Consider the following 21,445-nt stretch of genomic DNA (forward strand, 5'->3'; position numbering starts at 1 on the left):
GTCTGCAAGTACAAAGAGGGGAAGAACAGTGATCCTATATAAGGGAAAGAGAAGCTTCGTCCCGAATTACTGAAACCTAGTTTGGTTAGGATTGTCTTGTTCTAGTTGTAACCCAAGAAGGTTACTTGTACAAACTTAATCGATGTGGGTGCATGGTGTTCCTTTTTTATGTGGGCCCAACTATGTTTTGCCACTTGGTAAGCTCCAGTAGAGATCAAATTCCACTATAGCTCTACTTTCTAGCATGAGTTAAAAAAGAAAAAAAATAATTGGAATTGGATTTGGAATTGGTACAGTCGATTTTGATTCAGAACCTGTTATAATTGGTCAAAAGTGGGTCCTAACTAAGGATGTCAACCTGTTGGGCCCAATCAGGTCTGACCGGGCTCGGCAATTTGAACCCCTTAATTGTGACTGCTTGTTTAACTGATTAGGCTTATATTACGTAGATATGGTACTATTTATATTGGTTAGGTGGGCTCGGGCTTGGGCTTCTACCACAAAAAAGAAAAAAAAAAAAAGAGAAAAGAAAAAGGGCTCAGGCAGTCAGACATGAGGCTACATGTCTAAATTGTTCTTACTTCTTAGACTGGGATGGAGGGGAATACCTATAAAATAGGTTTTAGTCCGTCCTTAAAATGTAAGGATGTGAATTTTAAATAAATTTGTTTATCAAATTTGAATCGAATCATTTACATCGAATCTATGAAACTGTTTATTTAATGATTCGATTATAGTTTTAAAATTGAAATCATGAATCGATTTTAACTTTAAAGTTTAAACTGTTAATAGATCGTTTAAATAAACTGTTAAATCAATTAAGGTCAACAAGTGGGTAGTGCATTTGGTGAGTAATGAACTTGGTACGAGCCGTAAACTCGAATGTCCTAAGTTTGACTCCCACTAGGCACACCTTGGGCTATTCACACAGGATGTTTAGTGTTCTTCACTGCTTTCAGTGAAAGTTGAATGGTTCACATTCAATCTCGGTATGACTTGGTCCATGCGGTTGTGGGATCAATATGGAATTGCGGGACTAGTCAGACCGGAGGCCTAAATACCCGTCGTTAGCAAAAAAAACAAAATAAAAAATAGCAAATATATAGTGAGTTTAAGTCATTCAATATTAAGTTTACATATATTTCAATAAGAAAATTAAATTTATATTAATAGATATTAAAAAAAATGATAAAACAATAAATAATTCAATTCAATGTTACAATTTGCATCAATTTCACAAAAAAATTTTAAGGTAGAGAAGTTGTTTAGATAAAAAATTAAAAAAACATAAGAAAACCGTTTAAAACTATTTAAACCGAAATCGTTTATAAATGATTTTATTTTTAATATATGAAACCATTTATTAAATGAATCTGTTTTAGTTTACTTAAAAAATCTTGCACCAAACATAATCGAATCGTCTACATCAAAATCAATCCGATTAACACCTTTATTAAAATGTCCTTAGAATGTCATATCAAATTAGGGGCATCTAATTGTCATTTTCTATTAAAAATTAAATATCTAAAGTTGAGATGTAGGCAACCGAAAAAAAGGCACAAATTCCTTAGGGCTTTAAGGTTATGGGACTTTGGAGTTTAGGGTTAAAATAGATATTTCGAATGGGGTTCCAAGTTCCAACTCTACCCATGTTAAGGCTCATAATTGATCGATTCCAATTGGACGATGGATGGGTATGCCACTCACATAGTCACACCATGACCGACCGATTATAATAGGTCCAGCCGGTTTGAACTTTAAATGATTGGGCCTGAATTTGACACCCTAGCCCTGACCTTAGAAATCTAGTGTGTGGATCGACCGGAATCGAGATCAGCCTCAATCTCGGCCCAATTCTGATCGGAGTTGGCCAAAAGCAACGATAGCAACCGTGTGTCCATTTTAATTCATTTCTCTTAGACGTGGAAAAAATGTGGTACAAATTCGAACCGCTTCCAAAACCCAACTATATATATACCCCCATATATATTTCACACGGAACGTCAAGTTTCCCGCTCAAAGAGAAACATGAAGGGAAACCAGACTCCACAGAAGGAACTGCCAAGGTCTGCAGAGTCTGCACTTCGGCGAGTGAAGGAGGCTCCATCGAAGTCCCCCTCCGACCAACTGAAAAAGCCTCTAAAGGTGAGATCGTTACCATCGACCTTCAAATCTGTTCGTTTCATCATTTTTTTCTTACCATCAACAAATTCATTTTTGCTCTTCGCAGATCTCCAAGAAATGCTTGGATTCATCGTTTGCAGCTATTCCGGAAGATCAATCTCCTGGAAAATCGGTTTCTAGTTCGATCGATTCCGATCCTAATTCCGTATTGGTGAACTCCTCTGTTGATCAAAACAAACAACTCTCGGAGGTAAGTTTTTCAACACTCTTTCTCTCTTTATCAGCCAATTCCTTATTCGTTTCTCTGATTAATAATTTTTTCATCTCAGGTCTTCAAGCTTTCGATGAATCCAGAATTTCCAGTCTCACCTGTAACATTCGATCCGTTCGAAGTCTCTCCGTCGTCTACGATCGTGGAAGAGAACCAAGAAATCGGCAGTGGTAGTATCGTCGACTTTAATGGAACTGTCGATTGTGACACTCCAAAGACCGGAAGTATTGATGTCGGAATAGCAGTAGATTTCATCAGAGAAGCTTTGTTTCAGGCCTCGAGTTCCCCTATCGTCGATCTCCGATCGAAGAAGATTTTGGATTCCGTGGTAAAGATCGTTATCGATGATATGTATGGTTTTCCGGAAGAAAAAGTCCCTTCTCCCGATGTAATGTCGAATAAGCTTCGTACGGGATTCCTATATTTCTTGCTGGGGCTTGTTCCTGTCTCGGTGGTTGCCGTTGCTCTATCGAATTTGTTCGCCGGCAGCTCTTTCCCTGATCCCCCACCGACATGAATGGTAGATGTATCCACTTTACGCTTCTGGCCATCTGGTCGTGTACGGACAGAATCATTCTCCCCCTTGCTTGATCGCATTTCTTTCCTTTTCTTTATCCCAGCGTTTCTGTAAGTACTGTTTGAAGTTTGAAATCATTTGATTTCCGGATTTTTTTCAAAGCTCACAGTTGTTGACGAACCTAGGAAGAAACTTAAGGTGAATCATCCCCAAACCACCAGAGCTGAGCCATGAAGTCATGGATATGAGAAGCTCTACCCTGGTTCTTGTTTGCTTGATCGATCGGTAAGATCAGAGAGTGTTAATAAATTGCAAAATCCATCTCTGATAATCTAAGAACCGTTGTTACCCTGTAACCTCCTGTTGTAATTCCAGTTTTTTGTGTAGCAGTAGAAAAGTCTGAATTAAGATGTACTTGAATCTGAAGTCTGGACTCTGGACCACAACAAGCCAAGTCTGCACAAAACTTCAGGCCCATATTGGGCTTTTCTATTTCAAAGTTGATGACTCAGCTTGGTTTGGGATTTCCAGGTCCGGATAAGACATTAAGACCTATCCTGTGTTGAACCATGGGGACTATGGTTCTGTTTTAAAAAATATGGCACTGCGTGTGGGAGAGATCAACTTCAAACCACAACCAGCTTCGAAGTAGATCTTCTCTCTCTCTCTCCCCGTTTCATGTTTGGCCTGCATTTTTCACAGATGAGAGAGAAATCAAAATTCAAACCACTCCACAACCTGCTTATCTGCTTCCAAATATATTCTCTCTCTCCCCCCCGTTAAAGTTGAGGCAGAGAGAGCCATCTTATGAAAATGTCGTTTTCACCATAATTAATAAGGATAAGGTTCCAGCAGGATGGTACAATTGCCCTTTTTTTTTTTTTTTTTTTTATGTCTCTTTCCTCCTCGTAAAATAACCTTACTGTCCTCTTATGTATGAAGCTATATTGATAAAATTCATTGGTGTGTTCTTTTATGCGATTTGCTCAGAAAATCTTGTCTAACAAATGATATAGAGGAGTGCACCAATTAAGTGTGATAACAACATCATTTCATACGAAGGGGTAAGAGATACAGATATATATGCAAGCATACTCACGTTGATGGTTTAAAGAACTTTTTGTCACCCATCCGTGGGGGATTCGGCTCCTCTATAGCGCGGGGGTGAGCCATAAATCGTCCAGCTCACCACAGGAGTGTGACACCTGGATTTTATTGATCCTATGGTGTGGGTGGCTTAATCCTTAGGGAAACATAAATGTTGGTGATACACCGTATCACTTTTTCATAATTGCAACTTTTCAGATCGATGCAAGATTTTTAAAATAAAAAATAGGGTTTTTTCTATAGGGGGAACCTCTCTACCTTTGGTGTTCATCCCACCGTCCCCAATAAGCTGCCGGCGTTGGTCTCGCCGTCTCTAATGGGTCGCCGACGACTTCTCTTTTCTCGATGCGATCATCGTCTGGAACTGGTAAGTTCTATACTTCATTTAAACCAAAACCAGAGGCCCCTCCCCTCCCCTCCCCTCCCCTCCCCTCCCCCACCCCAGTTCTTCTCATGAGTTCAATATCCTCTCACTGCAAAAGCCTTTCCACATTTGTGACAAGAGAAAGCTTTAGCCCCATGCTTATGCTTGTAATGGGTCTGTAGTGTTATAAAATCCTTCAATGGCCGAACCCATTTTTTCTTACTTTCATTCAATATTTGAAGATGCGATCATCACTTTCTTATAATCACAACCCTTTCAGATCAATGCAATATTTAAAAAAATTAAAAAAGGGTTTTAGAACACTGCAAACCTGTATTTACTTCCTTCTAGTTATTCACCAATGTTGATATCATGCTCTGTATTGGCAATCTAGTAGTCCCTCACTGCGTGGACTCGATCTCCCTCACCCATCCTCCATTATTCCTTATACCATGAGCGTGAGCTCTTTATTCAAGGCAATCCAACCCCCTGAAATTTATTCCATTAAACCTTCCTACTGTGAGGTTGAAATAAGCATCCAGTTCATGCCATTTTGGTTTCACCAGATTGAGTTTCAGTAACTAAAAAAGGGTTTGTCTGTCGAACAATGCAAGAGGACGTTCCAGACGATGGTCGCACAAAGAAAGGAGAAGTCACCGGCACCTATTAGAGATCGCGAGATGAACGCCAACAGCCTACTAGAGACTGTGGGATGAACGCCAAAGGTAGGGAGGAAGTTCCCACGCCACAAACCCTATTCTTTTATTTAAAATTTTGCATCCATCTCTCAGGGATTTGATTCAGAATATGATATGGTGTATCGCTGATGTATCTTTTTCCCTAAGGATTAAGCCACCCACATCGCAAAAGCAATAAAGTCCAAATGTCACAATCCTGGGGTGAGCTAGACGATGTATGGCTCACCCCCGTGCTATAGAGGAGCCGAATTCATCTGTGGGTTGTCAAGATTAGGGATTGTGTGAATGGTTGGACGGTCCAGATTCAATTCCTAATTTATGCATCAATTACCTGTGCGAAGAGACAAAGAATGTAAAAATACCATCCTGCCCTGATTTGAAAATGTTCGCACAGCCATGCTATTTGTGTGCTTTATCCTTACCAAATCCCAATATTACCAGAATTTTCAGGAAGAACTCTTCCCTATCCTGAAAAGGACATCCAAGAAAGTAGAGGTGTAAACGCATGCTAATCCAATGGGGTTACCACCAAGTGGATATATTGAATAGAGCTACTACCCGCCACTAAGAGGAGTTAAGTCTGTAAGAGGCGATGAAGATGCCACTCCCACCCATGAACAGCGCATCTTCCACACTCTGCAGACCACCTCCGACTCCCTTCCTAATTCACTCTCCACTTTCCCCACACTTTCAATCTAGTTTCTTCATCTCCTGCAGATCACTATCGAGTTTTAACCCCCGCCTCCAATGGCGAAGAGGAACTCCTGTGCTTCCCTGCCGAACCAGAATCAAGACTACCACGGCTTGTCTGAAACTAGAAGAGAAAAACACCCCTGAAACTGAAAATGAGTGGACCAAGGTATCCGCTGTCTTCTTCGATATGGATGGCGTTCTCTGCAATAGTGAAGAGTCTTCTCGAATGGCCGCAGTCGATGTGTTTGCTGAAATGGGCGTCTCTGTAACGCCCGAGGATTTTGTACCATTCATGGGAACGGGTACGCTCTATATACATCTCACTATCTATGATCTCTTCCGTCGCTGTTACTCGACGTTGATTTCAATCAATCAATTATGCAAAGGCTGTCACTAATAATTTAATCGCCATAATCCATGAGTGTATTGAGTTATAAACAGAACATTAAGTTCTCTAGACAGCGAATAGTGCCATAACGTCCACATATTGTAGCAATTGATAGCACATTTAGATGCCAATCAACTCTCTATTGGAAAGCTTTGCTGCATTGCATTTTTTTTTAAGGTGGATGAGTGGAAAAAGTAGAGGAGATGATTAAGGCTGACCTGATGGGTAACAAGTCGAAGGGGAGTTGTTTGAACCGGTTAGGGGGAGGCCATTGAATGCACCGACATGGAAGAGTGATAGTTTGCATATTGGAGGATCTAAAAGAACTAGGGTAGGTCGAAGATATGGATGCCTTAGGTTTAACCATAATGTCTTTAAGAAGGGTTGGATGGCAAAACAGGATTCATGTAGCCAACCCCATTTAGTTGAGAAAAGGCCTAGTTGAGTTGCTGCAATTGAAATTTTGTGCCGCATTGCCCTTTTGTCGACATGTCTGGATATATATCAGAGCAGTGTAGCAGAGAAAGGAAGGTATTTTGTGTGGAAAAATTAGATAATATTGATGTATTGGACCCTTCAATCACATGATTTCATCATTATTCAAATTTTGATGAGAAAGTTACCACCCCTCTTTTTAAAGCCCGAAAGCCGAAGATCATTGCCTGTGCTGTATCTTGTGTATTTCTCTTTGTGATAAAGATGTTATTTTCCAGATAAATATGTTAATCTTGTCCACATCCAGGCAGTCCATTCATCTTATAGGACAGTCAATACCATCTGTCTTGGATTCCAAATGGATTCCTAGGGTCTTTCAAATCCTTACAGAATTTATTTCTCCAGTAAGCTCAATATTCCTTTTCTAATAGGGGATTTGGTTGGCATTGGTTTCTCTCCTCAATTGGGCCTTAATAAAGAAGACTCAAGGGAGTTTTGAATGTAATTTGGAGCTAATTATTAGCTGGATATTTTCTAGCCATTTTTGGATTTATAGGAAGTCTTATAAAGGGCAACAAGGGTATCTGATGAAGGTTGAGATGGTTTTGTGGTTTTGCTATGTTAAGTAATGGTTGAGAAGTTTGTGTTTCTTGGTACTTACCTTCTGATTAATTGTCTGTGCTGGTTATCTTTCAAGCCCCTTTATTTGATCACTAATGACTATCACCTTCGCCCATCACTGCCAGCAACTTCAGCTGTCACTCCATCGTCCTGCTGGCTATTAGTTTTCTCCAATCATACAAACCTTCATCACTTTTTCTGATCTGCTTCTGTAATTCAACTCTAATGCCTGTGACCTTTACTACAGAAATGCGTTTCTATCCCAAAACAACAGAAATTAAATACGAACAAAAAACCAGAAATATAAGCACCTGCAATATTAACACTGGTAGATCTAAAGGTTGTTAGTGGGCAGTGGGCAGTGGGCAGTGGGCAGTGGGCCTGACTTAAGGACTGGCCGCTACGGAATAAATCCATAAGTTTGCTGGTCATGCTTTACAGCCACAGATGCAGAAGGAAACTGCAATGGGATGATGTGGATAAGTTATTTTGATTGGAATTTGGATTATGAAACCTAATTATAGCAGTCATTTGTGGGAAATGTCCTTATTGGATTAGTTCTGGTCAGGTGAGTGACAGCTAGGCCTTTTTCTTTTTCAGAATATGCACAACCTTTGCTACACTTCCGTAGGGGAAAAAATGCAATTGATGGATTAGACTCTGGTTATTGTTGGCATTAAATTATAGTTTCTGGCATATGGACTTACATTTTCTTCCTTGGGACAACAAATTAGGTGAGGCGAACTTTCTGGGAGGTGTTGCTTCTGTGAAGGGAGTTAGTGGATTCATTCCTGAAGCAGCGAAAAAAAGGTTTTTTGAAATATATCTGGAAAAGGTGATCAATTTTGCTGGACCACTTTTTTACATGTTAAAAGGGGGAAATTGTGTACATTGTGTTACATTTCAGTTCTCAAATTGTCCTTGATCCCAAAATTTCTTTCGCAGTATGCAAAACCAAATTCTGGAATTGGATTTCCTGGTGCTCTTGAACTCATTTTGCAGGTAAAGAGGTTGATGGCCTTAAATATCATAAACCTATTTATCTCTTCTGTTTTTTTTTGGGTGGAATAAACCTATTTATCCACTACTGCAATTAGTGATTCTCTTATTTTTTTTTCCCTGCTGCAATGCACCAGTGCAAAAGTGAAGGCCTTAAAGTTGCTGTTGCATCTAGTGCTGACCGAATCAAGGTTGATGCAAATTTGGCTGCTGCTGGTTTACCCTTGTCAATGTACGCCAAGGACTTTTTTGCTGTTATGAATCTCAATTTGTATAAAATTATTGAAAAATTATGCAGTGTTAAGGTTGATCCTAATGATTTTTCACATGTTTCTTCAGAAGTATTATTGTCCACAGGATCTTCAACCCAACCCTGTGCTCATCGTGATAGATATTTTTACTTGAGAGGATTAGCTGCAATTGTAATGCAGAAATGGAAAACCCTTCCCTAATTTGAATTAGGGGAATTAATCTGTACTATGTTTAGGACTGAATTTGGACTTGATAACTGACTTTATCAGATTAAGAGTTGATGAAGGGATTAACAAAACAGAAGGGTTATTTATCAGAAAACCCAGGAGTCTTCAGATCGGCAGCTTTGTGTTTAGGGAGAATTTGAATATTTTTTCAAATTTGAAACCCATTAGGGCTGATACTCTAGTCAACTGGTCTTTGGGTACCACAAGAAAGACTGATTTCTCAGTCTCCTAGGCTGGTGCGATTAGACCAGGTTGTAATTTTTGTGAGGCTTGGATTTTGGGACTAGGGGAAGTAACAAAACTACTAGAAATGATATTAAGTCTGGAAGAAGGAACTCAGAACTGATAAGAAGGGCTAATACAAATTCCTGGAATTGATCATAGATCAGAACTTGAGGAAGAAAAAACAGTAGATTAGTAGAACAGATTTTTGAAAGCAAGGGAATTGCAGAGCACTTTTATAAAATCAACCAGAATTGAGTGGAAAAGAACCAAGGTTTTCTGACCTTTTAAATAGCTGCTGTTGATAGCGGAAAGCAAAAAAGAGTAAGTTAAAGAAGAAGACAGATAGTCCTCGGGAATCCACCCCAGAGAAAATAATGTAAGGGATATAGCAGAACATTATACAGATCAGCAATAGCATATCTGCATCCTCTGTTTGGGCTTATATTCCCTCTCCCCCTGTAAAATTTTTTTTTAATTTCCCAACGCTAGCTATCGTTTTCAGGTTCTTTTTATATTTTATTTCTGTTTAACTGTTTTGCCCCTTTAGTAATATCTTCATGGGTTATTTAGTGCTATCTGATCAGATTAGGGATTAACTATTAAACAACGTAATAGCCTGTGATATGGACATCTCTCATTCTATTGTTTTATTCAAAGAAAACAGAGCACTGCTCTTCTGTTCAATATCTTTTCAGATCCTAATTTGATTTCTTGTTTCTACATAGTCCATCAAACCTTCCTCTTCTTCATGTATGAAAACCTTAGGGATCCATCCTAGTTTTCTAAGAAATCCACCTTAGCATGTAGAGAAATCCATCGCTCACCATCCATGAATCCACATGGGATAAACGAAATGGAAATTTTATGGTTTCACTCCTAGAACTATTGTTCCCTAAAGGCTGTGTGTGCAAGTTGTTAAGAGTGTTTTTCTTCGTTGGAGATCAATGGGTGTCCATGGACCTTTATACTATGGGATTATGTCTTTATCTAAGTAGTTTAGTTTCTTACCTTTCCTATTGTAATTAGATTTTAGGTCCCTATTGTGATTAGACTTTTAGGCTTAGCTAAAGTAGAGTTGTATTTCCTATGTAACCTTTTCAAATCAGAATAAATAACATTGGTTGGTGTGATAGGAACTATTCTATTTCATCGCATAGCCTTCTCTCCTATGGTCCTACCTCTCGACTTCTTCCATCTTATTCCTCTCCTTTCTCGTTCTCTGGATTTGGTTTCTTAAGTTCTGATATTATTACTCAAGTAAGGGAGGTCTAACCTTCTAATAAGTTCAGAACCAGTCCAAATAACAGGATCACAACACCCAAAGTGATCAGATTTAAGAGAAAATTTCAGAACTCAAAATAGACTAGATGCTGCTGATTAGAGAAGTCCAGAACATTTTAAAGTTGTTGAAAACAGGGGTATTATAGGTCTGTTTTGACTGCAGTAAATCAGTATGAACTCAGTTTATGTCATGCCCGAATGATCAACAATAAGTTGTCCTCAGACAACCCACAGAAAAAAAAATAAAAATGGTGCAACACAGTGCATGTACACAGCATTACCTCCTGCTTTGCAGGAGAGGCTGTTTCCAAAGATAACCCACAGGAACAATCAGTAACTGAATTGAAACAAAGTTAACAAACTGAATGTACTCACTTAAAAGCGTAGAGACAGAATAGAGGAAATAAGATAGAAGAAGGAAGCAACAACTGCCTAGCGTAGTTGGTGAGGTTGTGGTGCACAAAGTCCACTTACCAGGAGGCCTCAAGTTCGAGTCTCCTGGCTGTTACCTTCCCCCCCCACCCTCTTATAATAGTTTACCCATCTAAAAGAAAAAGATAGAAGAAGGACATGACTTGAAGAGTTCACCCAAAGTTTAGTCTGGTATCTCACCAAGAACAGAATCTCATTGCAATTTTGTGTCTCACAGAAGAACTGTATAAACTCAATTTTATTCAAATTCTGATTTCAGATACTTACATGCAGCTTTTTTTTTATGGAGCAGTGGGAGGGTTCTAGATCTCATTGGGACTTCCCCCTAGACTTGATGGCCTAGACATTTCCAAGGACTTACATTGGGACTCTTTTCAAGATGTTTAATGACTTTACTTTTTCAAGGTCTTTCACAACTAACAATGAAATTATCCTGTTGATATAAACTAGTTGAATTCGTATGAGTCACTTATCCTTCATATATTTGGGCTTTCAAAATAGGCCCATTACAGTAGAAAATATAAAATATTAAGCACATGGTCCGTATAATCCATTAGGCTACTTATTTAAACCATTAAACTAGGATTTGGGCTTTGTTCCGGCATGAATACTTGTGCTGAAAACCTTTCTTGATCTACATCAGAAAGCTTATTTATAAAGTACCAATACGGCAATACCACTCTAAAATAGAAACTTAAAACCCTAGGCTCAACTCCATAGTGATATTGGACTACAAAATGGAAAATAGAAACTCAAATTGACCTAGATGCTCGTAATTCCGTAAGGAGACATAAATAGAGACTATAGAAAACTTAAGGAATCCTACTTTCAATAGGAAATGTAAAATAGAAGCTAAAGAAAAAAGGAACTAGACTCGAGAACACCTACAATAAAACAAAACTTGTATTTCAATTTCTTACCCACATTATAGGCCAGTAAAAAGGAGTGCATTACAACGAAAAGCTATTGGACCATAAGCCCATTATAAGTATTACACATCCCACTCCTCATTTTGACTAAAATGTTTGACTTAAATGAGCCCTTTTCTGTACTTCGCCTGCATGAAATTGAATGCAATTATTGTTTAGTATACACTCTTTGATGATGCTAGCTTGCTTTTCTAGGGCAATGAGCTCCAATAAAATGCATATGGTTTCAAAACCATTGTTTATTGGTGAACTGATTGCATTTTGTGCTTGCGTTCTGGGTTGGGGGCAGGTTAGGAGAATAGTCACCCAATGTCCAAAGAGCATCTAAATTTAAGATTACGTTTTAATGAACAGCCTACCGCATATTATGAATGATGGGACTGATTTGTTTCTTCAGTGGTTGGTTACAGAATGGATACTTGGAAAAAGTTTAAAATGGGATATTTCTCTTGATATTTCCTAAGATTTGGGTTTTGAATTCTATACTGTTACAACCATTTACTAGATCTGATATGCTGTTGACTTTTTTTTTTTTTTCCTTTTTGAATCAGTTTCGATGCTATTGTATCAGCAGATGCATTTGAGAATTTAAAGCCAGCTCCAGATATTTTCTTAGCTGCATCAGAAATCCTGAATATACCCCCTAGTGAGGTATGCTGACAGATAGGTTATGCACAGAAAGCATTATAAATTGTAACTGGCAATGGAGGGTTTTTTTTTTTTTTTTTTCCGAAATAATTTGGTTGGAAAGGGCACTTGTATGTGAGTGAAATTATGTTAAGTTTGTGATTCTATCATAAAAAATTTCCTATAATGACTGTAATGTAAGACGAGTACCCAACTAGACAACTAGGTACCAATCTTACAATAGGATCACTCTATATCAGTATCAACAATGTATGTTTGTATTTATATTGGACGTTTCTGTACTTTCACAGGATACTTTCGTACTTTTTTTGATATTTTCATACTTTATTTTTGTACTTTCATTGGTTACTTTCATACTTTTATTGGATATTTTCATGAATTTTACTGTGGATGTGGAATCTTGTTGGAAGTTTTTAGTCAATTCGAAACAACAAATATGACTCTAAATAGATTTGAATGGTGAAACAGGATTCCTGTAGCAAGCCCCATCTAGTTGAAATAAGACAAGGATGAGTTGAGTAGATACTTTATATGAAAATTTCTTATTAAATAAAGGATTACATGTCTACTTTCTTTCAGTGTATTGTAATTGAAGATGCGTTAGCTGGAGTTCAAGCTGCCAAAGCTGCACAAATGAGGTCAGAATTTGCTGCTGCACTTTTTCTTCCATAAGATTACCTTTTTCTGGGTTGTTTTTTCTTTGTGGAATTCTTGTTCAAGTTTTTATGTTGCAAATCAAGTGGGTGGTGAGTTGCATTAATATCTGATCCTTTTCTGGGTTTGTTCTCTTCCTTTTCCTATAACGGGTTGGGTGAAAGTCTTGATCCTTGAGTCTTGAGTTTATTCCTTTCTTTTCCCTGATACTTTTATCATCCAAAAAATTGGTATGAACTCTTCAGTTCTTTACCCTGACTTTGACTTCAGACTTAACGATTATGTTTCTCCTGATAAATGTTTTCCATTTTATGCTGATTGCAGATGTATTGCTGTCACAACTACATTAGCAGAAGAAACTCTAAAACAAGCTGGTCCATCACTTATCAGAAAGGACATAGGAAATGTCTCACTTTATGACATTCTCAATGGTGGTGTTGGTGGTTCTGGTTGTCATAGTATGTAGCTCTCAAGACAAAATATGAAGTCCTTTGCATCCATGAAGAATGTGGATTGTTGTTCTACTCGATGCTAATTGTTAAAGAACTTTTCTTAAGAATTATTTAGCATTAATTTGTAATGTGGTTCAACATGGTGATGTATATCCTCCTTACAGTTATGGTGTACCATTCTACAACATTGACTGTGGATTGTTATATGTCTCTTAGATTAGTCAAGACATTTGCGAACTCTTGAAGTCTTTTTTTTAGTGCATCTATAGCCAGATAATGATATTTTGTTGGGTAGTCATTAATATTTTCCTATTTTCTGGTGCAATGCTGTCTAATGAAGAAAAACCACTGCAGATGAGAAGATACAGGGATCTGAGAGTATTGATTCCTTGCTACAAACTTCTCCAGCTATTGTAAAAGAGGAAACAGATTGTGGCTTAGCTGAGGACTCGTATTCTACTAATGAAAGAAATGAAATGGTTCTTTCATTTGAAGGGTAAGATGTGAACTACTAGAAATACCTCTTCCAATTTATTGTTCTTTGTAAGTTGTGTAATAAATGTGTCATCCTGTTTTTCCTCTTGGAACTTTTCTTGTCCTTTCTTTGGTTCTCTTAAGTCTTAAATAAGTTTCCTTTCTATGATCAAACATCCCATGGTTAGATAGGCCCATAATGGGTAGTTGCTGCTCGGTATTACAATTTCTGATCCAAGAAAGCTTGAGCTACATGTTGTGGGGATTTTTTCACTTGGCTGCAGCCCATATACTTCCATTATTGTTCAAAAACTGTATAAAACTGATGAGTAGATGTTGAGTCAACCATATGGGTTTATGTGTGTTGAGTTTAGTGCCCAGCGCTAAACTTTAAAACCGATAGGGGCCGCTAAGGATATTTTGGGTCCCATTGGCCCCCATATTTCTATGATGTGGCTTTTCTTGTACTTGGGCAATGGGGGTACTATTGTCTTTTACTTTCAACATTATTTTAATATAAGTAATTGACTAAAACCTGCGATCAATCTATTCTGGTATGATCGCAGGTCACTCCTCTCTTTTGGGAGTCTCTTTCAATTGCACCTCTCTCTCTTCTCTGTTCTTTTCTTCTTCTCTTCTTTCCTCTATTTCTCTGTTTTGATTACAGGTTTCTGGGATTGTAACATGGTATCAGAGCCTCTGTGATCAAGCCTAGGGTTTATACATTCCTCTCTGTTGACTTCATTCTTCCACTAACCTCTTTGGTGTGTAGCCGCCTACTGCTGCATTTGCTATGGCTTAAATCACATGGGTGTTAGATAATGTCCCTTTGCTCATATTATTAACTGACAATCGAAGACTGATTTTTGACAGGGTTTTTTATACCATGGTATGTAACCCTAAACCCTACAGGTGATTGTTTGTTTGGTGATGACTATGGAGAGATAAGTCTTAATAATATGGCTTTGTAATAGAATCCCCCATTCTATGGTACTATAAAGATTTGCTTATAGATGATTTTTTGTTTGCCTTTACATCAACAATCCTTTCTTTTCTATATTTTTTTTGTTCCTCATGGCTGAGACCGAAACTACCACTGCTACATCTTCCTCGGACAATGTTAATGTCCAAATTACTTCTATCAAGCTCAAGGGAAGTTCGAATTACCTACTATGGGCTTAGTCTATGAAGGTTTACCTTATGGCCAAGGATAAACTTCAATATACTACTTCTGATCCTCCTCTAGCATCTGACAAAGGTTATAATGAATGGATGAACGAGAATGCCTTGATTTTAATTTGGTTATGGAATAGTATGGAACCAAATGTTGCTGCCAATGTCATGTTTTACTCTACTGCAAAAGGAGCATGGAACGATTTGAAAGAAACTTACTCTCAGGAGAAGAACATAACTCGTATCTATGATATTTATGAGAAACTATTCCAGTTTCGCCAGTCTGACAGAACTCTTCCAGAGTATTATAGTGCTTTCAGGGAAATAGTTGAAGAACTCAATATTTTCCAACCCTTGACCACTAACATTGACAAATTAAAAGCTCAACATAATGAGTTCTTTATTTCCAAATTCTTGGCTGGTTTGAATAATGATTTGAAAGCAATGAAGGGCCATCTACTCATAGGCGATACTGTTCCTACTCTGAATGATACTTATTCGCGACTGCAACGTATTACTTCATCAACAAAACCTGATCAGTTTTTCAAAGACAATTCTGCCTTCCTTGCCAACCGTGGATGTGGTTGCTATCGTGGGGGAGGACGTGGGTTGGCTCGTCGAGGTTCTAGTGGACAGTCGTCTGATCGTGCATTTCGCCAGTGCACTTACTGTGGAAAGCCTGACCATACTGTCGAGACTTGTTGGGCAAAGCATGGCAAGCCCGAGTGGGCCACCCAGTTAGCCAATCATGCAGTGTCAGATGATGGTACTGACACAGGGTCTTCCATTGATACTAAACTGAGCCATTCATCAGGAGATTCATTTATCAGTCTGTGCGATGACATCAATTAGTTGCTCCGGCGCTTGCACACTCTCGAGGCATCCTCTAATACATCCAATGGTGGGTCTACATCCACTGCCACCTTAGCTCATGCATGTACCTCAGCCCTTCTTACCACTACCTTTACCCTCTAGATCATTGATTTAGGTGCTTCTGCCCATATGACTGGTAAGTCATCGCTTTTTAAAACCTTTTTTTCTAGTACCAGTTCTATATTTGTTATTCTTGCCAACGGTGCTTCCACATCGGTTCTCGGCCATGGTACTGTATCACCCACATCCTCACTGAATTTATCCTCTATGCTACATGTTCCACAATTCCCATTAAGTCTTCTTTCTGTGAGCCAGTTAACTAGCTCATTAAATTGCTCAGTAACCTTCTTTCCCTCTTACTGTGTTTTTCAGGATCTTCAAACGAAGACGATTGGTGGAGGGCGTGAAAAAAATGGTTTATATAATCTCAACTGTGGTTTTCCTACTTCTTCTGCTGCTGTTACTGCTGTTGGGGATGTGACTCCTTTCCAATGGCACTGTCGTTTAGGACATTTATCTTTAGTTAGGTTGAAACTTTTATTTCCTTGTTTTAAGTCTGTGATTAGGTTAGAATGTGAGGCTTGTGAGTTGGGAAAACATCACCGTGTGTCCTTCCCATCTCGCTCTATGTCTCGTAGTCTGTTTTTATTTTCCTTAATCCATTCTAATGTATAAAGTCCTTGCAGAGTTAGTAATAGATTTGGTTTTCGTTATTTTGTGACTTTTGTGGATGATCATTCTTGCCTTACATGGCTTTACATGTTAAAGGACAGATTTGAATTTTTATCTGTGTTTCAGCAATTCTGTAATGAAAAAAAAACTCAGTTTGACATTTTGATTAAGATTTTTCATTCTGATAATATTTTAGAATATGCTCAAAATGATATTTCTGATTTTTATGCCAACCGTGGGATGATACACCAAACTAATTGCACCCATACACCATAGCAAAATGGGGTAGCAGAGCACAAGAACCGGCATCTACTCAAGGTAGCCCATGCTATTATGATTCATATTCATGTTCCTAAGCATTTTTGGTGTGATGGGGTTTTAACAGCATGTCACTTGATTAATCGCATGTCATCTTCAGTGCTTTCAGATAGGTCCCCTTTTCTATTATGTTCCTTACTTTGCCAAGTTTTTCTGTTCTTCCTCGAGTCTTTGGCTGTGTGTGTTTTGTTCATAATTTGCATGTACAAGTAGATAAACTGTCTCTTAGGTCTACCAAGTGCATTTTTTTTGGGTTATTCACGTACTCAGAAAAGGTATAAGTGCTATGACCCCATTACTCAGAGGAACTTTGTTAGTGCCGATGTGACATTCTTTGAAGGCACATCATTCTTTTCTCCTCAGGTGTCCCAGTCTGGTATGGAGTGGATTTCTCCATCTCCTCCACCCATTCCATCTCTCATACCCTTCCCTGATGTGCCCAATGCCAGTGACTCACCTCCTCTACAGGTTTATCAACGCAAGAAGAAGGTTGGACAACCGAGTGGAGAAACCAATACTCCAGAAGATTCACTTCCTCCACTGCCGTCTTTCTCTGGTGAAGCTCCTCCTCCTTCTCCGCCTGATGACTTGCCAATTGCTCAAAGGAAAGGTACACATTCTTGCACTAAAAAATCTATGGTTGTGTATCCTATTGATAATTTTGTTTTCTTGTCTCATCTTCCCTCTCCCATTCATAGTCTTGCCTTGCCACTTTCTACTAACCTTATTCCCCGCACCCATAATGATGCCCTAACTATTCGGATAAAAATCGTCTGTTGTGCTAATCGTCTGTTGTTCCATGTTTTGCTAGGTGCAGAGTGCGACACGTGGATGGTGCATCACCAACGGTCAGGATTAAGAGGGTTGGTTGAGGTTACCAAAACCGGGTTTTTTTGTTGTGAACCAGACCGAGATTCCAACCCAACCCGTTTCCTCCTCTCTTCTTCTTCACTCTTCTTCTTCTTCTTCACCCTCTGTCTTCTTCTTCTTCTTCTTCTTCTTCACCCTCTGTTACCCAGAGCCTTTCCTTCCTCTATCTCACTCACTCTCCCTCCTCAATCCTCCCTTTCCACCTGGGCTGCATTTAAAAAAAGAAAAGAAAAAAGCATGGGATTTCTGGGCAGCGGATCTACCGCTCCTAGCCGTCGGCACCACGACCAGACCGAGATTCCAACCCAACCCGTTTCCTCCTCTCTTCTTCTTCACTCTTCTTCTTCTTCTTCTTCTTCACCCTCTGTCTTCTTCTTCTTCTTCTTCTTCTTCTTCTTCTTCTTCTAACTGTAGAAACGCAAAAGAGAACACCACGGAAAAATAGGAGAGAGAGAGAGAGAGAGAGAGAGAGAGAGAGAGAGAGACTGAAGAGGAGAAATGGTTTTGCTTTTGCGGAGGAAACTGGAAACCAAGAAATTCATCTTTCTTCTGCTACTCTGATTTCTTTCTGATAAATCCAGCGCTCTTAAGCTCTTAAGCTCCTTCATGTCCAGCGATTGGGCAGCGAGAGTACGGAGATCCATCGTGCGAGTAACCCACAACCCATAATCTTGGTACCGAGATCGCCAGACTGCAACAACGATCTCCTTCCTCTTGATTGAGAAATCTCTGTTTTTAGGGATTTTGAATTCAAACTTGGTTATGAGTTGTTTGTCAGAACCGGTTCCACTCCATACGGTTCGAGTCATCCATTGATCTAAACCGGATTTAGTAACAACAGACCAATCAAAACAATCTCAACCGTAGATTTAAAGGAGGACACGTGTCGTGTTCTGCAGCTAGCAAAACACAGCAAAACAGGGATGGGGAAAAACAGACGATTTTTATCCTAACTATTCCTGGATGGAAAACTGCCATGGATGTAGAAATGGATGGTCTCTTGAGTCGTGGTACCTGGAGTTTAGTAGATTTACCTCCTGGTAAGGATTTGGTGAAGTGTCGCTGGGTGTGCACTGTTAAGTATCACTTTGATGGCTCTATTGAGCGGTTGAAAGCCCGTCTGGTTACCAAGAGGTATACTCAGACATATGGAGTTGATTATTTTGAGACCTTCTCCCCAGTTGCTAGACTGAATTCTGTTCGTCTACTTATTTCTCTCGCTGTCAACTTTTATTGGCTATTGTTTCAGTTGGATATCAAGAATGTCTTCTTGTATGGTGATCTATAGGAAGAGGTGTATATGGAGCAACCTCCTGGTTATGTTGCTTAGGGGGAGAATAACAGTCATGTGTGTCGCTTACACAAGGCTATCTATAGACTTAAACAGTCCCCTCGGGCATGGTTTGACAAGTTCAATGCTACCATAATTACTTGCAGATTTTCTCAGTGTTATTTTGATCATTCTGTCTTTGTTTGTCGCAGAGGTGATAAACTGGTTGTCTTGGTAGTTTATGTTGATGATATTATTCTTACTAGTAATGATGAGGCAGGAATTTCTGAAGTGAAAGCTTATCTACAGCAACACTTTCAGATCAAGGACTTAGGCCAACTTCACTTTTTTTTTGGGATTGAGGTGATCCGATGTAAGAAAGGGATCAGTCTGTCTCAAAGAAAATATGTGTTGGACCTTTTATCTGATATTGGCATGCTTGCATCCAAACCTATTGATATCCCTATGGATTTTCACCAAAAGTTTGGTGTTAATGATGGTGAACCTCTTCAGGATGTGCATCAGTACAGGAGTTTGATTGGTAAGCTGATTTATCTTATTGTAACACGTCCTGACATCTCCTATGCTATTGGAGTCCTCAGTTAGTTCATGCAGTCTCCTCATAAAGCACATTGGGATGCTGCTGTCCGTGTTCTTCGTTATCTAAAGGGTGCTCCTAGAAAATGGTTGATCTATCGTCCTAATCGGCATATGGAACTAGTTGGCTATTCTGATACTGATTGGGCCAGCTCTGCTAATGATCGGAGATCTACTTTTGGTTATTGTATATTTGTTGGAGGTAATCTGGTTACATGGCGTAGTAAGAAGCAGACTACCATTGCCCGATCTAGTGCAGAAGCAGAATACAGAGCTATGACTCATACCGTTGCTGAGTTAATGTGGCTACGGTCTTTACTCTTGGAGTTGTGATTTCCAGTGACCAAGCCTATGCAGATGTATTGTGACAACCAAGCTGCGGTGTACATTTCTAGTAATCCAGTCTTCCATGAGAGGACCAAGCACATAGAGGTGGACTGCCACTGTGTTCGTGATGCTGTTCTGAAGAAGCTGATTGAGACTCTTTTTGTTCCTTTATCAGATCAGTTGGCTGATATGTTCACTAAGTCATTGTTTGCTCCTAGTTTTCTTAATGGTTGTACCAAGCTGAGCATGGGTGATGTGTATGCTTCAGCTTGAGGGGGAGTGTTGAGTTTAGTGCGTAGTGCTAAACTCTAAAACCGATAGTGGCGGATAGGGTTATTTTGGGTCCCATCGGCCCCCATATTTCTGTGATGAGGCTTTTCTTGTAATTGGGCAGTGGGGGTACTATTGTCTTTTATTTTCAGCATTATTTTAATATAAGTAAATGTTTGAAATTTAAAATGTAACCGCAAACGTACGGATCAGTGTAGCTACGGGTCGAACACAGGGAGAGTAGCCACTTTATTTTTGGCTTCTTTTAATAATGCGAAAGTGAACCGATTAATAGTTGTGATCTAATTCTAACTACCGTCTTAAACATATGTATTTAAAATAATGTCCTAACCATTCGTCATCTAAGAATTTAAATACGCAAGCCACGCAATTAAAATTAAATAAATAAATAACTAAAAATAAACACCTCACACAATTACACTGAAATAAAAATAAAGTAAAAGAAAGGGGATAAAGCTAGAGAGAGACTCACAAGTAGGTTTCTCTACTTAGCCCGAGGGATGCATCATAATATGAGCTTCCCTACTTGACCGGAGAGTCACTCTTACAAGTGTTACCTTACTTGGCTTTAGGGAAAGGGAGACAATTAAAATAAAAACAATAAAATGATGGTTCTATGGCTAGGAGGGGCAGAGCCAACGCATACACTAGCTATGAACCTTGGGGGAAAGGGAAAGCAATAATGTAACGACTGAAATTAAAATCCTAAATTAAGAAAGAAATGGTAGTCATAAGAGGGAATGAGAGGGGGGTGAGAAGAGTAATGAAGGAGCCTACTTACTTGAACTTCAACCTTTGAACTGAAAACTTGATCAATTTGAGATACTACCAGAACTAAAAACCAGATCTGGAATAAACCAAATCTGAAATTTCTAGTACTAGAGAAAACAAATCTGAAGAAAAAATGAACTTGAAAGACATGCTCTATGGCTTGTTCTTGTCACCTAGAACTAAGCCTAGAACTAGAACTTGAAAATTACAACTTCAATTGCTTAAACAATAAAAATAAGAGATTGAAAAAAAAAAAAAAAAAAAGTGCTTGCATTAATTGAATAAAAAGAACTTACAAAAGTGTTTAAAGCATAAACCTAGAACTAGAGCTAGAGAAAGGGAAAACTAGAGAAAGAGAGAAAGAGCAACTAAAAAAAAAAAACCTAACAATAGAGAAGTAGAGAGGAAGAGAGGGACCATCCTTTAGGGTTTTGTGGACTCCCTTTTATAGGGAATAGGAGAGAGAGAAGGACGTCCAAGGGTGGATCCCCT

At 38.9% G+C, this 21,445-nt stretch overlaps 2 protein-coding genes across 3 annotated transcripts in view; both read left to right on the forward strand.

Annotated features, from left to right (window-relative positions):
• The first annotated feature begins 2,003 nt into the window (after nucleotides 1-2,003).
• LOC122072196 lies at nucleotides 2,004-3,073 on the forward strand. Its single transcript, XM_042636765.1, has 3 exons — nucleotides 2,004-2,145; nucleotides 2,231-2,374; nucleotides 2,454-3,073. The coding sequence occupies exons 1-3, from the start codon at nucleotides 2,029-2,031 to the stop codon at nucleotides 2,910-2,912; spliced, it is 720 nt and encodes a 239-aa protein (XP_042492699.1). The 5' UTR covers nucleotides 2,004-2,028; the 3' UTR covers nucleotides 2,913-3,073.
• Nucleotides 3,074-5,519: 2,446 nt separating this feature from the next.
• LOC122058546 (protein SUPPRESSOR OF QUENCHING 1, chloroplastic) overlaps nucleotides 5,520-21,445 on the forward strand; it is a 36,792-nt gene continuing 20,866 nt past the window's right edge. The window contains exons 1-8 of one of the 2 annotated variants that reach the window (XM_042621191.1): nucleotides 5,520-6,076; nucleotides 7,953-8,053; nucleotides 8,164-8,220; nucleotides 8,355-8,449; nucleotides 12,115-12,214; nucleotides 12,791-12,849; nucleotides 13,190-13,323; nucleotides 13,672-13,813. In XM_042621191.1, the coding sequence (XP_042477125.1) occupies nucleotides 5,674-6,076; nucleotides 7,953-8,053; nucleotides 8,164-8,220; nucleotides 8,355-8,449; nucleotides 12,115-12,214; nucleotides 12,791-12,849; nucleotides 13,190-13,323; nucleotides 13,672-13,813 (1,091 nt within the window). In that variant the 5' untranslated portion in view covers nucleotides 5,520-5,673. The remainder of the gene's footprint in view (nucleotides 6,077-7,952; nucleotides 8,054-8,163; nucleotides 8,221-8,354; nucleotides 8,450-12,114; nucleotides 12,215-12,790; nucleotides 12,850-13,189; nucleotides 13,324-13,671; nucleotides 13,814-21,445) is intronic. The other variant, XM_042621190.1, reaches the window with a different exon arrangement.

Source organism: Macadamia integrifolia, chromosome 2 (assembly GCF_013358625.1).
Source record: "Macadamia integrifolia cultivar HAES 741 chromosome 2, SCU_Mint_v3, whole genome shotgun sequence".
NCBI classification, from domain to species: domain Eukaryota; kingdom Viridiplantae; phylum Streptophyta; class Magnoliopsida; order Proteales; family Proteaceae; genus Macadamia; species Macadamia integrifolia.

What these genes read in the sequence shown, in the direction of transcription:
- LOC122072196 (XM_042636765.1), top strand. Translation starts at nt 2,029, where the DNA reads ATGAAGGGAAACCAGACTCCACAGAAGGAACTGCCAAGGTCTGCAGAG. An exon ending in AACTGAAAAAGCCTCTAAAG is followed by an intron (nt 2,146 to 2,230) that starts GTGAGATCGTTA and finishes TGCTCTTCGCAG; the next exon opens with ATCTCCAAGAAATGCTTGGA. An exon ending in AAAACAAACAACTCTCGGAG is followed by an intron (nt 2,375 to 2,453) that starts GTAAGTTTTTCA and finishes TTTTCATCTCAG; the next exon opens with GTCTTCAAGCTTTCGATGAA.